The 12,780-nt window shown below is 41.8% G+C and overlaps 2 protein-coding genes across 4 annotated transcripts in view; both read right to left on the bottom strand.

The window, feature by feature from the left end:
- Positions 1–12,780, bottom strand: part of Ttc28 (tetratricopeptide repeat domain 28) — a 433,645-nt gene that overhangs the window by 265,634 nt on the left and 155,231 nt on the right. The window lies entirely within an intron of this gene.
- LOC114685969 (ubiquinol-cytochrome-c reductase complex assembly factor 2-like) lies at positions 10,535–12,178 on the bottom strand. Its single transcript, XM_028860617.2, has one exon. It carries the CDS (start codon positions 11,002–11,004, stop codon positions 10,681–10,683), a length of 324 nt encoding a protein of 107 aa, XP_028716450.1. The 5' UTR covers positions 11,005–12,178; the 3' UTR covers positions 10,535–10,680.

Genomic DNA, 12,780 nt, shown 5'->3' with positions numbered 1-12,780 from the left:
TCAGGGAGGAACAGAGATCAACAGTGTCTTCTGGGTATGACATGACTGCTTTACTCATGAGCTCATGGCACCTGTGGTTGCCTGCACAAGACCTGCCACATGACCAAGCCAGTCAACATTCTACCATGGGATGGGAAGAGGGGTTCATGAGTTCTTCCTCAACTCCTAAATGAGGAATTATGGTGGTTGATGGCTTCTGGAAGAAGCAGAGGCAGTTGTATCTCCAATGGACAGCCCTGTCTTCATGGTCATCACAGATTGCACTTGATGGGTTATACAGAAAAGAGGCCTGGGATGGAGAGACAGCTCAGGGGTTAAGAGCACCTGCTGCTCCTGCAGGGGACCTGGGTTCAGTTCCCAGCATCACATGGCAACTCACAACCATCTGTAACTCTAATTCTTGGTCATCTAAAACCCTCTTCTGGCCTCTGCAGACACCAGGCATGCATATTGTGTATAGACACAGATGTAAACAAAACAGCCACACACACAAAATAAAATACATCTTTTTTAAAAAGAGGACAAGAAGTTGGTAGGTTAAGGAGATGGGAGTAGATCAGGAGGAGTTTGGTGATCAAAATACATTGTATGAACACCTCAAATAATTAATAAAAATATTGTATTTTTTAAAAGAAATAAATAATTGATGCTGTGTTCCCAGCTCCACCACTGCCTGGAGATGAGGCAACTCACAAATCCTCTGCATATGCTGGTCTTGACCACACCAATATAAAGTATGCCATCTGCTGTGCTTTAGAGTTAATGAACCTCCCAGAGGCTGCCTGTAGAGCTAAGGTAGATCACACACGTGAAGTTCCTGGTACTAGCCTCCAAAGACACTTGGCCCCTCCCTCTCCACCAAAGGACTCCAGAAAACAGCTGCTTATTAGGACATGGAGCCTCCCTGTCTGCAGCCTGTCAGTAACCTGGCATTTTCATTCTGAGGTTATTTTTGTGGTAGCCTACAAATGCTGGTAGAGAGAATGATTCATCATACAAACTAAAATCACGGCTTACGAGGAAATGCGAACTGCAAATTACAGGGAGAAAGGAGGCTTAAAAATGTACTTGAAAATAATAAAAACTCAAGAGTAGTCACTTAATCCAATATTTTATTGGAAATTGGACCAAATCCAATTCTCTTAAGGGCACCACAGTTTGCTAACCAGATGTTAATACTGTTCTGCCAAAGAAAACTGCAAGATTTAAAGGCTATTTTTTCCATAAAAATTGTCTTGTTTATATTTCCAAACATATATTTCTCTGGTGTCCTGGTAGATTAGATTAAAAACTAATCAAAGTTCCCTTCAGTCTACTCTTGGACATCAGCAATGTGCTTCCAGAAGATCAGAAAAGAAAGTGCCCGTTCTTTGAGATTTGGTTAAAAAGCAAAATAGATAGCAGTAGACATCCACATCCAGACTTACAGCTGAAGGACAGGCATTGTACACACAGCCCAGGCTCAATAGCAGGACTTAATTACTCCATTATAACGAACAGCATGAACCTCGTTAGTGGATCAGCACAGGAGTCATGAGGACACAAGACTGCTGGCATGACCCCAGCCATCACAGAAAGGCACTGAACCCACCATCCAGACAACCAAGGTTCAAAGTGAACATCCTGCATTTTCACTCAAGGTGCAAACAGGAAGACAGGAGCACACAGTGGCGCAGCAATGGTGACAGCTGCGCTGAGTGTCTTACTGCAATCTAGACTCGGCACGAGTTTCGAGCCACTGTTTCAACATCTCATCCTTCTATCCATCATCATCATTCCTTGGCCTCAAAGCTGTTGCTCACAAATGATGCAGTCATCTACAAAGCAGAGATAACAGAGTAGACTTGATCCTTCGGTGGAGTGTGAACTCCACCTTCGAATAACAGTCCTGAGTTAGTTGGCTATGCAATACTAGGAAGCAACCAAATAAGCAGAGGGCCAGAATGCTCAGCAGACCAAGCTCACACCCTGGGCAAGCACCTCCAATCACAACCCTAACTGTCAAAGGAACTGAGGGGCCAAAAGCACAGTCCACAATCCATGGGACTTGGCAAATGGAGCGATTAACCTCCAATGAAGCGGACTTTAAATAAAGAATAGAATCAGATAGGACAATAACCATTTTATAATTATGAAAGGGACATCCATCCATAATATCAAGCATGTATGCCCAGAGGGACAGACTCTCAGAAGACAGAGCTGTCTGCTTGCTGTCACTTTTTCTTCCCTTGTTTTGTAAAATTATGTGCATGTCTAGAGTATCTGGGATGGGTATTTACAGGACAGTTGTTCCTGGAGGCCAGCGAGTGTCGGGTCCCCCTGGAGCTTCAGTTACAGGTGGTTGAGAGCTGCTCGCCATGAGTGCTAGGATCCAAACTTGGGTCCTCTGAAAGAGCAGTACACACTCTTAACACTGAGCCACCTCTTCAGCCTCTGTCTCCCATTTCCATGAACCACCTTCATGAGAACTTATCTAAGCAAGATTACAAATGGCACAGTGATGCTAACTCCATTCTCAGCCTTGCTTGATTGACTATTATCCTCAGCTCTGAAACATCTTTCTCTTTGGATCTCAAGGTCTCACTATCTCCCCATAATAAAATCTATCAAGTTCCAGGCAGGAAGGAGAGTAGACAAGAACCCTGATGTGCTAGTGTGCACTCACTCACTCATTCACTGGCTACACTCTGGGTTTCCCTCATTCTTCATCTATCTTTTGATGATGGAGTATGGAAGATTTGGTTGCCAGACCTCGTCTCCATCTGATGCATCTATTGTTTCACTTACGCATGTTCTTCGATGAGAATGGTATCAAGGAGTATAATAAACTCCTTCACCTATCGCCCCAAACTGTTCACATTCCTCCTCCCATCTCCACTTGTCATTTCAGAATAACTGGCCATAGTTACAGTCTATAACTCTCAAATGTACTACTCCACTGAATTCCATGTATGTACTCAAAGTCTCATTGAGATGTTTAATAGTCATCAAAAAGAAACCATTAATTCTAGCTACTTTTCCCACTAAGCTTCTTTATCTACATTCTACCCCCTCTCTCTAATCCACTGGATGTTTAGGCTAAATATCTGAGTACCACTGTATTTGAGTCCTTCTAAAACTTCACTTGTTCTGCTTTCAGAAGAAAACCTAACCATGTCCTAGCACTCTCTGACTACCTTGGTCTATGCCATCATCTCTCCCCCAGATGACAAGGAGCTGAATTTCAATGGCCTCCTGGGTCTAATCCTTGCACAATGGTGCAATCTCCACATAGTATCTAGGCTAATCCTTGGAAACATTAGTTTGATGTCACTATTTCGCTTAAAATCTAAAGTCCTTCCATTAAAATAAAATACAAAGTCTTTAATGCAACCTTAAAATCCTAAATGATCTGCCTTCTCCCAGAAACCTGTTTGTCTTGATCCTCTACCACCAGAGGCCTTGCACTCACCCAAGGCTACCTTCACCTCTCTCCCCAGGCCAGCCACACCTCTTCCTCATCCCTCCTTAAATTCAACAAGAATGTTCTCTCCACTGGTCTTTACCTTTGAGGGTCCCTCTGCCTAGGCTGCTCTCCCTAGAAGCCTTGTGGGCATTCCCTTCCCTTCTTTGTGTCTATCCACCCTCCAACTTTTAAGAAGCACAATTCCATTCTACTTAAGACACTATTGCCTGTCATGCCCATCATCATGCTTCTCTTTATGACTTTGTTTTCTTCTAAGCACCTGCCATCATCTTCCATACATGTTTGACTTTTCTAGGGGTGTTTATTTCTACTTAAGCCAGGCAGAGACATGCCAGAGAAACAACTCACCTGTGGCTAACTTGGCACACCAATGCAATTCATTGATTGGAGGTCTTACAGGAGCACAGGTGAAGGGCTGTTTACACAACAAGCAACTTACAAGCAGCAGCAAAAAGAGCGGCTCTCCCGCCCTGACACACACACTGTTGTCAATCTGTGGTGGGTCCTCAGGAGAGGACCCTTGAGCCTCATGAGCCCTCCTCTCCTTCCACAAGGGGCTGTTAGCGGGCCCAATCACATGAGCATCTCGTCCAGCTGATTGTAGTTTCACTGATTTCAAGGTAGCTATGGCCACACCATGCACCTTCCCTATCTGAACAAGCTCACCGGGTACTGTTAGTGCTTCCGACCTGCTGGTCTCACTTGTTTACAACTCCATCCCATCATAAGGTCCTCGTTTTCCAGTCTGTCTTGGCCTCCCCACTACCCTTGCTGTACCTGACCTCTGTCTATGGAGGTGAGAAGATGGCAGGAAGCTTACTCCTCTCTAAGTGGACACAGTAGTAGGTGGGAGGTTCTATTTTTGTTTTCAGACATGATCTCATGTTGCCCGGGCTGTCCTGGAACTCGCTATATAGCCAGGCATGATCTTTTTTTTTTTTTTTTTTTTTTTTTTTTTTGACGTGATAAAAGTTTAATGGATTAGTAGGTTGTTAAGAGTTTTGACCCTATGCTTCCTCCCATTTGCTAGTTTTTTAACCTTGAACAACTTCTTAACTGCTTTAATTTTTTTTTTTTCCACAAGCAATTTATTTTGTTCTATTCATTCACAGTTAATACAGAAAATACTTGGAAACAATTCCATATAATGTTTGACACAGAAATCATCAAATAGAAGTATACAATGTTGACAGGAGGCAGTACATTTATAATTTATAACCCCAAATGTATTTATAAATTAGAAATTGAAAGATCTACAAATGAAATTATGAAGGTTCACCAAAGTCATTTAATCTGTCAGTTTCTCATTCATTTTTATGTCTTAATAATATTCTATTGTATGAATAAGCCACATTTTATATCTCTCCAGTATTTGATAGCTATTTGAGTTGTTTTAACTTTTTTACTATTAGCAACACACTGCTGTAAACCTTCATGTACATGTTTCATAGGTGCACATTTTCAGTAGTTTGAGGATATATTCCTAAGGGTAGAATTGTTGAGTAACAGAGTAACAATGTTTTGCATTTTGACCAACCACCAAACTGTTTTTCCAAAGTGGCACACCATTTTACAATCTCACCAAATCCTTGTTTTTAAGGCTCTGATTTTTGTACAAAAGCATTCAATCATTCTGTCAGACCAAACCAGGAAAAGTAAGCTATAGTTCAGAGCTGTTCTATTCCATTTACTATACAAAGCCATTTTTGGCGTTTGCAACTCTCAGCCCTTTTGAGTATTCTTGCAGTGTTCACCTTTTCCTCCACCACTTTTTTTTTCTTCTTTTTTTTTTCTGGTTTATTTCTATCTATTACAAATGTATAAAAAATCCTCCATCAACGCTGCTGATAGCAGCAGAACCTTGAAAAATATACCTTTGGTTTGCCTCAGAAAAGGAACACATATTGCACTGTAAAGTTTATAAAATTGGCGCAAAACATTGTGATAATGTTACAATACCAGTTTTAAGAGTTCAGTGACTAATGGGGAGCCGATGGGATACATGCAGAACTGTGAAAGCGATCTCACTTAGCCAGCTGTACACGTAGACTGTAAATCTACATTCAGATCATTTCTGAACTAAGACTATCATCTCAGTTTACCTGTTGAGGTCAACCAGGAAACCCTAGAATATACCTTGATTTTTGCAAAAAACAAAATAGGGGGAGGGGTTTCTTCAGCATTTCAGTTCACGAGTAACAGTATCCTAACAGGCAAAGTGTTCTCTCACTGTCAACATAGAATGAACTGCTGCTGGCGGTCAACTTGGGCTTTAATTTGCACCAGCACTTACATGCATAGTAGTCCAAGTTGTTGATCTCATGACTTTTCACCATGAAAAGACCAAACCTAAGAATAATAGGGGTAGAAGAAGGAGAAGAATACCAACTCAAAGGCACAGAAAATATATTCAACAAAATCATAGAAGAAAACTTTCCTAACCTAAAGAAAGAAATATCTATGAAGATACAAGAAGCTTACAGAACACCGAATTGGCTGGATCCTAAAAAAAAGTCCCCTCGCCACATAATAATCAAAACACTAAACACACAGAACAAAGAAAAAATATTAAGAGCCGCAAAGGAAAAAGACCAAGTAATATATAAAGGTAAACCCATCAGAATAACACCAGACTACTCAATAGAGACTATGAAAGCTAGAAGATCATGGACAAATCTCATGCAGACACTAAGAGACCACGGATGCCAACCCAGATTATTATACCCAGCAAAACTCTTAATCACCATAGGCGGAGTAAACAAAATATTCCAGGATAAAACCAGATTTAATCAATACCTGTCTACAAACCCAGCCCTACAGAAAGCACTAGAAGGGAAAATTCAACCCAAAGAAGCTAAACACATCCATGAAAAATCAAGCAATAGATAATCCCACACCAACATACACCACAGAAGGACAACACAACACAACCACAAAAATAACAGGAATTAACAATCACTGGTCATTAATATCCATCAATATCAATAGTCTCAACTCACCTATACCTGGAGATCTCTGAGCAGGCTTCAGATTTTGACAGTTGATGAAAGATACGACAAGCATTAATGTGTGGGAGAAAAGCTTGGTGAAATTCTGAGTGAAGTTTTAGTTAAAGTTGGTTGAACTTGGGATTGACTGGGAGGCCAAAGATTTAAAAAGCAGAAGATTCTCTCAAGACACAAGTTGTGTGATAATAGTGTGTTTTGTGTGTGTGAATGAGAATTTGTAAATGTTGAATTCTAGGCTTCGACAATCATTGTCAATGCAGATCAAGCTGTAAGTATTTATGTTTTAAAACTTAAATTATAAAGCTAGTTACGTCTTTCTAACAACTAGCTTTAATGTTTATGAGCATATTTTACCTACATTACCTTTTCAGGATGTTGAAAAAGATGCATCACAAGCACAGGCTGGAGGCTGGGGGCTAGATGGTTTTTAGGAAGAGGTCTTGGTGGACTCTTTCATAGAGCAAAGGGAAGCAATGCCTTCTGGGAAATGAGCTAAGTTTTAATCTAGTCTTTAAGATTAGAAGTCAAAAACAAAAATATTAAGGAAAGGAAAACCTAATTGATCTTTGAAGTATTGTTATGTGGAATTAAGTGGGACTTTTGAGGCCTTTCTTCCAGAAAACAAGGACTTGGTTGTCAGGCCTATATTAGGCCTAAACCTTGGTGCCATGTAGTTGTACTTTAATCATTTCAATGGAAAGTGTCTTAGTGACTGGAACTTCTAGTGCAGTTTGGAGTTCTTCCATTTGAAAAATGTGATATTTGCATGGGATTGTTTGAATCTTGTTTTCTAGTCCCTCCCCATCACCACCCTCATAGTCTGAAGGTAGATTTTTCTCTTGATAAAGGAACAAAAAAAGTGAACATCTTGTTTGTAAATAGGTATTTAGTAACTAGTGGTAAACTTGAAATGGTAGAATTCTTTAAAGCCTAATTCTAGGTAGCCTTAAGAAAATGTATCTTAATTATTTTTGAACCTGTATTCAAAATTTTTGTTTTTTTCAAATATCTTAAGTTATATTTTCTTTTTCTGAGCTGCTTCTTATTTGGGGCTACTTTCTTTTTTTTTTTTTAATTGAGGCGTAATTCATAAAAGGGTATATTGTTTTGATGAGATTTTTTACAACTGTGGCTGGATGTCTTTCTTTAGTCTTCCAAGAAGGGCCATTTTACTTTTTTAGAGTTACTTTTTAAAGTCATGAGGCCAGGCATGATCTTGAACCCCTAAACTTCTTGTCTCCGTCTCACAGTGCTGGTACTCCATCCAAATCCCATCACACTTGGCAGTTTTTCTTTTGGTTTTACTCGAATAATCTGGGGTGCTTTCTTTTTTTTCTTTAGTTTTATTTTGGTTCTGTTTTTGAAACAGGGTTTCACTATGTAGCCCAGGCTGGCCTCAAACTTGTCTTCCTTCTGCCTCAGCCTCAAAAGGTGGGTAACCAGGGCTAACTCAATAGATATAGTTTTAAAATGAGTTTTAGGTTCAGAGCAAGACTGAACAAAGGTACAGAGAGTTCTTACATGCTAACCACATAACACTTACTTTTAGGATTAGTGTGAACAGCCATATGTGTACTTGAATGGCTATGCACTCATCCACTGTGAGGTTTTTGTGATTTTCCAAACTCTGATTAGGTCATTCCTTGTTCAAACTTTAACTGGCTTATGTAACACTCTATAGAAATCAAATCAAATTCTTTTACATTATTTGTTGTTTGTGTGTGCAGATGTGAATGCATGTGGGTGTGTGTAAGTTCGTGACACTCATGTGGAGGTTAAAGAACGATTTTCAGCGTCAATTCTCTCTTTTCCACTGTGTGAATCCTTGAAGATCAAACTCAGGTTGCCAGCTTGGTCACAAGTATGAATGTCCCATCTCACTGGCCCTTTAGTTTCATTTTCGAAGAGTTCTACAATTTGGATCCAGCCTGTTTTTCAACTTCACCTTTCACTAATCACCACCCCCATCTAACCACCTCTATGCAATCTTTATTCCAACCACAATTCTACTCACTGTTTCTGATCACATGCTGCATTTTACTATTTCTGTTCTATATTCCATCTCTGCCAAAAATGCACTTCCCCTCCAGCACTTCTGCCAACCTCCCGCAGTCTTTCAAAGCCCAGCTGGGACCCCATTTTCTGCAGGAGACTCACCCAGCTATGGCGGCTGATGTCCACCTCTGTTTTTGCTATACTTTCAAATGTTAATTTTATTTATGTCTCTCTTCAAGTCCTTGCCTCAGGGGCAGGGACCACAGGGCACATGCTGAGCAATACCTGGCATTATGAACCAGGCTGTTGAGGAACAGGATATAACTCATCTACTAGAGAGAGCATACGAGAGCTACTTCCAAACTTTTCATCATTTATTTCTGGTATCATTCACTAAATCCCAGAACTTAACAGTTTGTTCTGCTATAGTACACACCTCCACTTCAATACCAAGAAAATGAGGAGGTCACTGGTTTCTTTGTGATTTTCTTTTTCTTTCCCTAGGCAGAAGGAGTGGGGGAATAAGGTAGAACTCTGCAGGAAAAGCAAAACAGCTTCAGTAGGCTTTTGTGTGAAGAAGGCTTTTCACTTTATTTCAGGAAAATCTCAAGTGAGCATCACATACAAAGTTAAGAAGCACTCTCACCTCAAGAGTCTTTCTTCCTGTTGTGACCCTGATGGCTCAGGCTGTACTTCCAGCACCCTCTCTCACATTCTGCAAGTCAGCACTTCTCACACTATTTGTTTGAATGTTCACTTCCAATATCCTCCTTAGCATCCGCACCCATGCTCTGCTGTGTCCAAATTGTCTGCTCTACTACTTTTATTGTTGTTTTGTGGACGAGGGGCACATACTTGTACATGCTTCTATGGCTCAAGGTAGCATAGATTTTCATTTTTATTTTTATTTTTGGTTTTTGGTTTTTCAAGACAGGGTTTCTCTGTGTAGCTTTGGAGCCTGTCCTGGAACTTGCTCTGTAGACCAGGCTGGTCTCAAACTCCCAGAAATCTGCATGCCTCTGCCTCCCAGTGCTGTGATTGAAGACGTGTGCCGCTGCCACCACCCAGCCTAGCATAGATTTTTTAATGTTTTATACTCAACCCTATTTCTTCCCTATAAGTTACTTTTAGTAGTCAGTTTTGCAGGGTGTGTGTGTGTGTGTGTGTGTGTGTGTGTTTGTGTGTAACACATTATAGTAAAATGACCAATTAATATTCAGAGCCAAAAGTCTAATCCTTGACTGTATTAACAATGTATGTTACTGCATTCAATTTTCAGAAACAACTGAAAAATACCCCAATATTCTCAAGATCTTAAATCATAAATCAATATTCATGTCCAAATCTGGGATTCCCAAAAAGCCTCACCTAAAACACCTAAGGAGTCCTGCTCTGCTCAGGTCCCACATGCTACACCAGAAGCACTTCTCAGATTCCATAGGCTGCACTTCGCTACATAGCGATCTGATCTGCAACAATGTCAGTCTGACTTCCAAAGCCCCCAGTAAGCGATGTGACCTCTGGTGATGCTAAACTATGGAACAAAACCAATTGAAAGGCAAGACAAACGGGCATTTCCGAATCCACTTTCACAGCTGCCTGGGCCACTGCCCAGCCCCCAGAGTGAAGGTCAATCCCCTGCTTTGTTGTCTTGAAACCTGTAATGCACAGAGAACACAGCATTCAACACTGCCTGAATTTCAGCATGCAGAATATTATACTGTCCTGTTTGCTCAGTATTTTGTCCTCTTGCCTCCTGACAGTCAAAACCCCATGGGAGCTGGAGCTCTGACTCCTACTGAAACCTAAATGATCTAGTTACTGTCAGCAAGATGAATAAGCAGTATACTATTTTATCTGAAAGCCTCCACATTTTCCCCTTAGTTCAAGCCTCCATGCAGGAAGCTGAGTTTCAGTTTAAACACTTGGCATCAGAATGCACTACGGTGTGTGCTCAGCATGGCCTGACGATGCACATTCACCCAGCAATGTACACACATCTGTGTACACAGGCACAAACTCAGGAAAGGATCTTTTTTTTTTTTTTTTTTTTTTTTTTTTTTTTTTTTTTTTTGAGAAACTGGGCAGCTTTATTGACGAGGCTCAGGTACATGGGCGGGACAAGACCCGAACCCAGGCTTTATGCTTCTCCTCTGGCCTCATGGGTGCAAACTTCTCCTGAAGTTTCTTCCAGGGTGTCTTATCACCTTATCACACGCTCTTATCCATCTCCTGAAATCCTTCCAGGGTGTCTGTGGACAGGATCAGCTTGTATTCTTTCACGGACAGACCACTGAAGCTGGTGTCTCTGGGGCGAGGGTACTTGTGTTTATAGTAGTTTGAATGCAGTGGTGCTAAGCTTTCGTACATCTGATCGCAGGCCTTGGGTTCTGTCCCCTGGGTGTTCTCTCCCTCCCGAAAGGCCTGTGCTACCCGCTTCTGCAGGTAAGCGCCCAAGTCCCAGCCCCGTTTGGTCTCATCCACTGGCCATTTCTCACAGAGCTTAAGGAAACGACGGTAGCGGAGAGCGGCCATCTTGGGCCCCACTTTCAGGAAAGGATCTTTAACACACCAGTATCTTCTATGTATGATTCCTTAAAGCCAAGTCAACCTGCTTTCCTTTCTTTCCTTTCCACCTCCCTTTTCTTTTCCAGGAAGCAGGTAGAATACTAGAAAATAGTTTGCTCATCGCTACTGTGCACTCCATAAGGCCTGCATACGTAAGTCCACCTGTCTGCAGTGCCATCCCATCCCTGAGATACACTACTCAGCCAAATTACTTCATTACAAAATACACTCAAATAAAAGCAATGACATTTAAAAATAAACATAGAGTCAAGGCCTACTTACCACGATGGTGTTACCTGTGGCCTATCGTTCATCAGGGTGAACCATGTCGGGAAAGACACGGATAAATTTCACATAGAAGCCATAAGAATCTGAAAATTATTTACAACTATGACCAGTGCAGCACCCCCAAAAAAAGAACAAAACCCCAAACACCTCTCTTCAGGTTTCTCAGTCCCAAATCCCAGAGTCAGACAAGATCAACCAGAGGGCACTTGGAGACCAGCTCCATCTGGTCACCTCACTTGCAGAGTGGACATCTACTCACAGCAAGGGAGCAGCTGGGCGAAGGTCACCGGTGGGAACACCAGTTCACTGATTCCTGAGCTCCTTCACATCACTTAGGAAGAAGTATATCCAAACAGAATCTGAAGTGAATTCAAGTACCACAGAAAGGAATTTCCCCAGACTTCAGAAGTCTATATGCTGATTTATCGGCTATCCTCAGCAGGGACTCGTTGTTCTTCCTGGAGGTCCTTCCACATTTGTACGTCCAGGGGGGCATCTGTCCATCTTTTCAGAATGTTTAAGTAGCCTTTTCTATGTATTGAAGTGTGCTTAGAAACCATATGCTACATTAAATATTTAAGGAGACTCAGGAAGATGATGACCCCCTGAAAAAGCAGATTAACGGCAATGTGCTCTGTCCATGTGCTGGTGCCGGGGCAAGCACTTGCTGCTTGTCACCTTTCCATATTCCACAGTTACTCCCTCCTACCATTAGATGGAAAAGAGAACACAGTACTTAAGTAGCAATGCTAGGTATCAGATAAATAGTCTAAAGGAAAACCCAACTTGGAGAAATTCTTCAAAAATGGAGACAGCATTCACTCTGCAGTCCAGGCTAGTCTCCAATTGGGATCCTCCAATTCCTAAAGAGTGGCACATCAAAGTACAGTGTGTGTGCGCGCGCGCGTGCGTGCGTGCGTGCGTGCGTGCGTGCGTGTGCGTGTGCGTGTGCGTGTGTGTGTGTGTGTGTGTGTGTGTGTGTAGCTTTGTGATTACATGGTCCACAGTCAGGCAAGAGAGATTACACTAGCTTAAAGACAGCCAAGGTTCCAGCCTCCCCAGCAGTCCGGCCGGCTGGCCCACAGCTGACGGGCGCTGCTCGCACTGGCCTGTGGCTGCACTTGCAGAGGCTTTATTCCGAGTTATCAGTTTCTGGATGCGAATGTTAAACAAAGCCCACAGCAGCAGCCCAGATCATTTCCTCCTCCCCTCCTTGTTTTAATGAAGCCACGAGTTCAGTGGAGTCTAGAGATTTAAATTCTAATCATTTTCCCTTTGCCCTTTAGCACAGGTGCTCCCAGGGGGAACTTTACTTCCAAGCATTACCATTGCAGGCCCCTGAATCAATAACCCACAGCTCTAAAAGGCAAGAATGCCAAATAAATGCTATTTTCTTCCTCCATCTCCATCCCAATTAAAGAAAATGAAATCTATAAGGCAGTAGAGGAGCCTCCA

This window comes from Peromyscus leucopus, chromosome 23 (genome assembly GCF_004664715.2).
Source record: "Peromyscus leucopus breed LL Stock chromosome 23, UCI_PerLeu_2.1, whole genome shotgun sequence".
Taxonomy (NCBI): Eukaryota; Metazoa; Chordata; class Mammalia; order Rodentia; family Cricetidae; genus Peromyscus; species Peromyscus leucopus.
This window is presented reverse-complemented; position numbering and strand designations above follow the sequence as displayed.

What these genes read in the sequence shown, in the direction of transcription:
- LOC114685969 (XM_028860617.2), bottom strand. Translation starts at nt 11,004, where the DNA reads ATGGCCGCTCTCCGCTACCGTCGTTTCCTTAAGCTCTGTGAGAAATGG.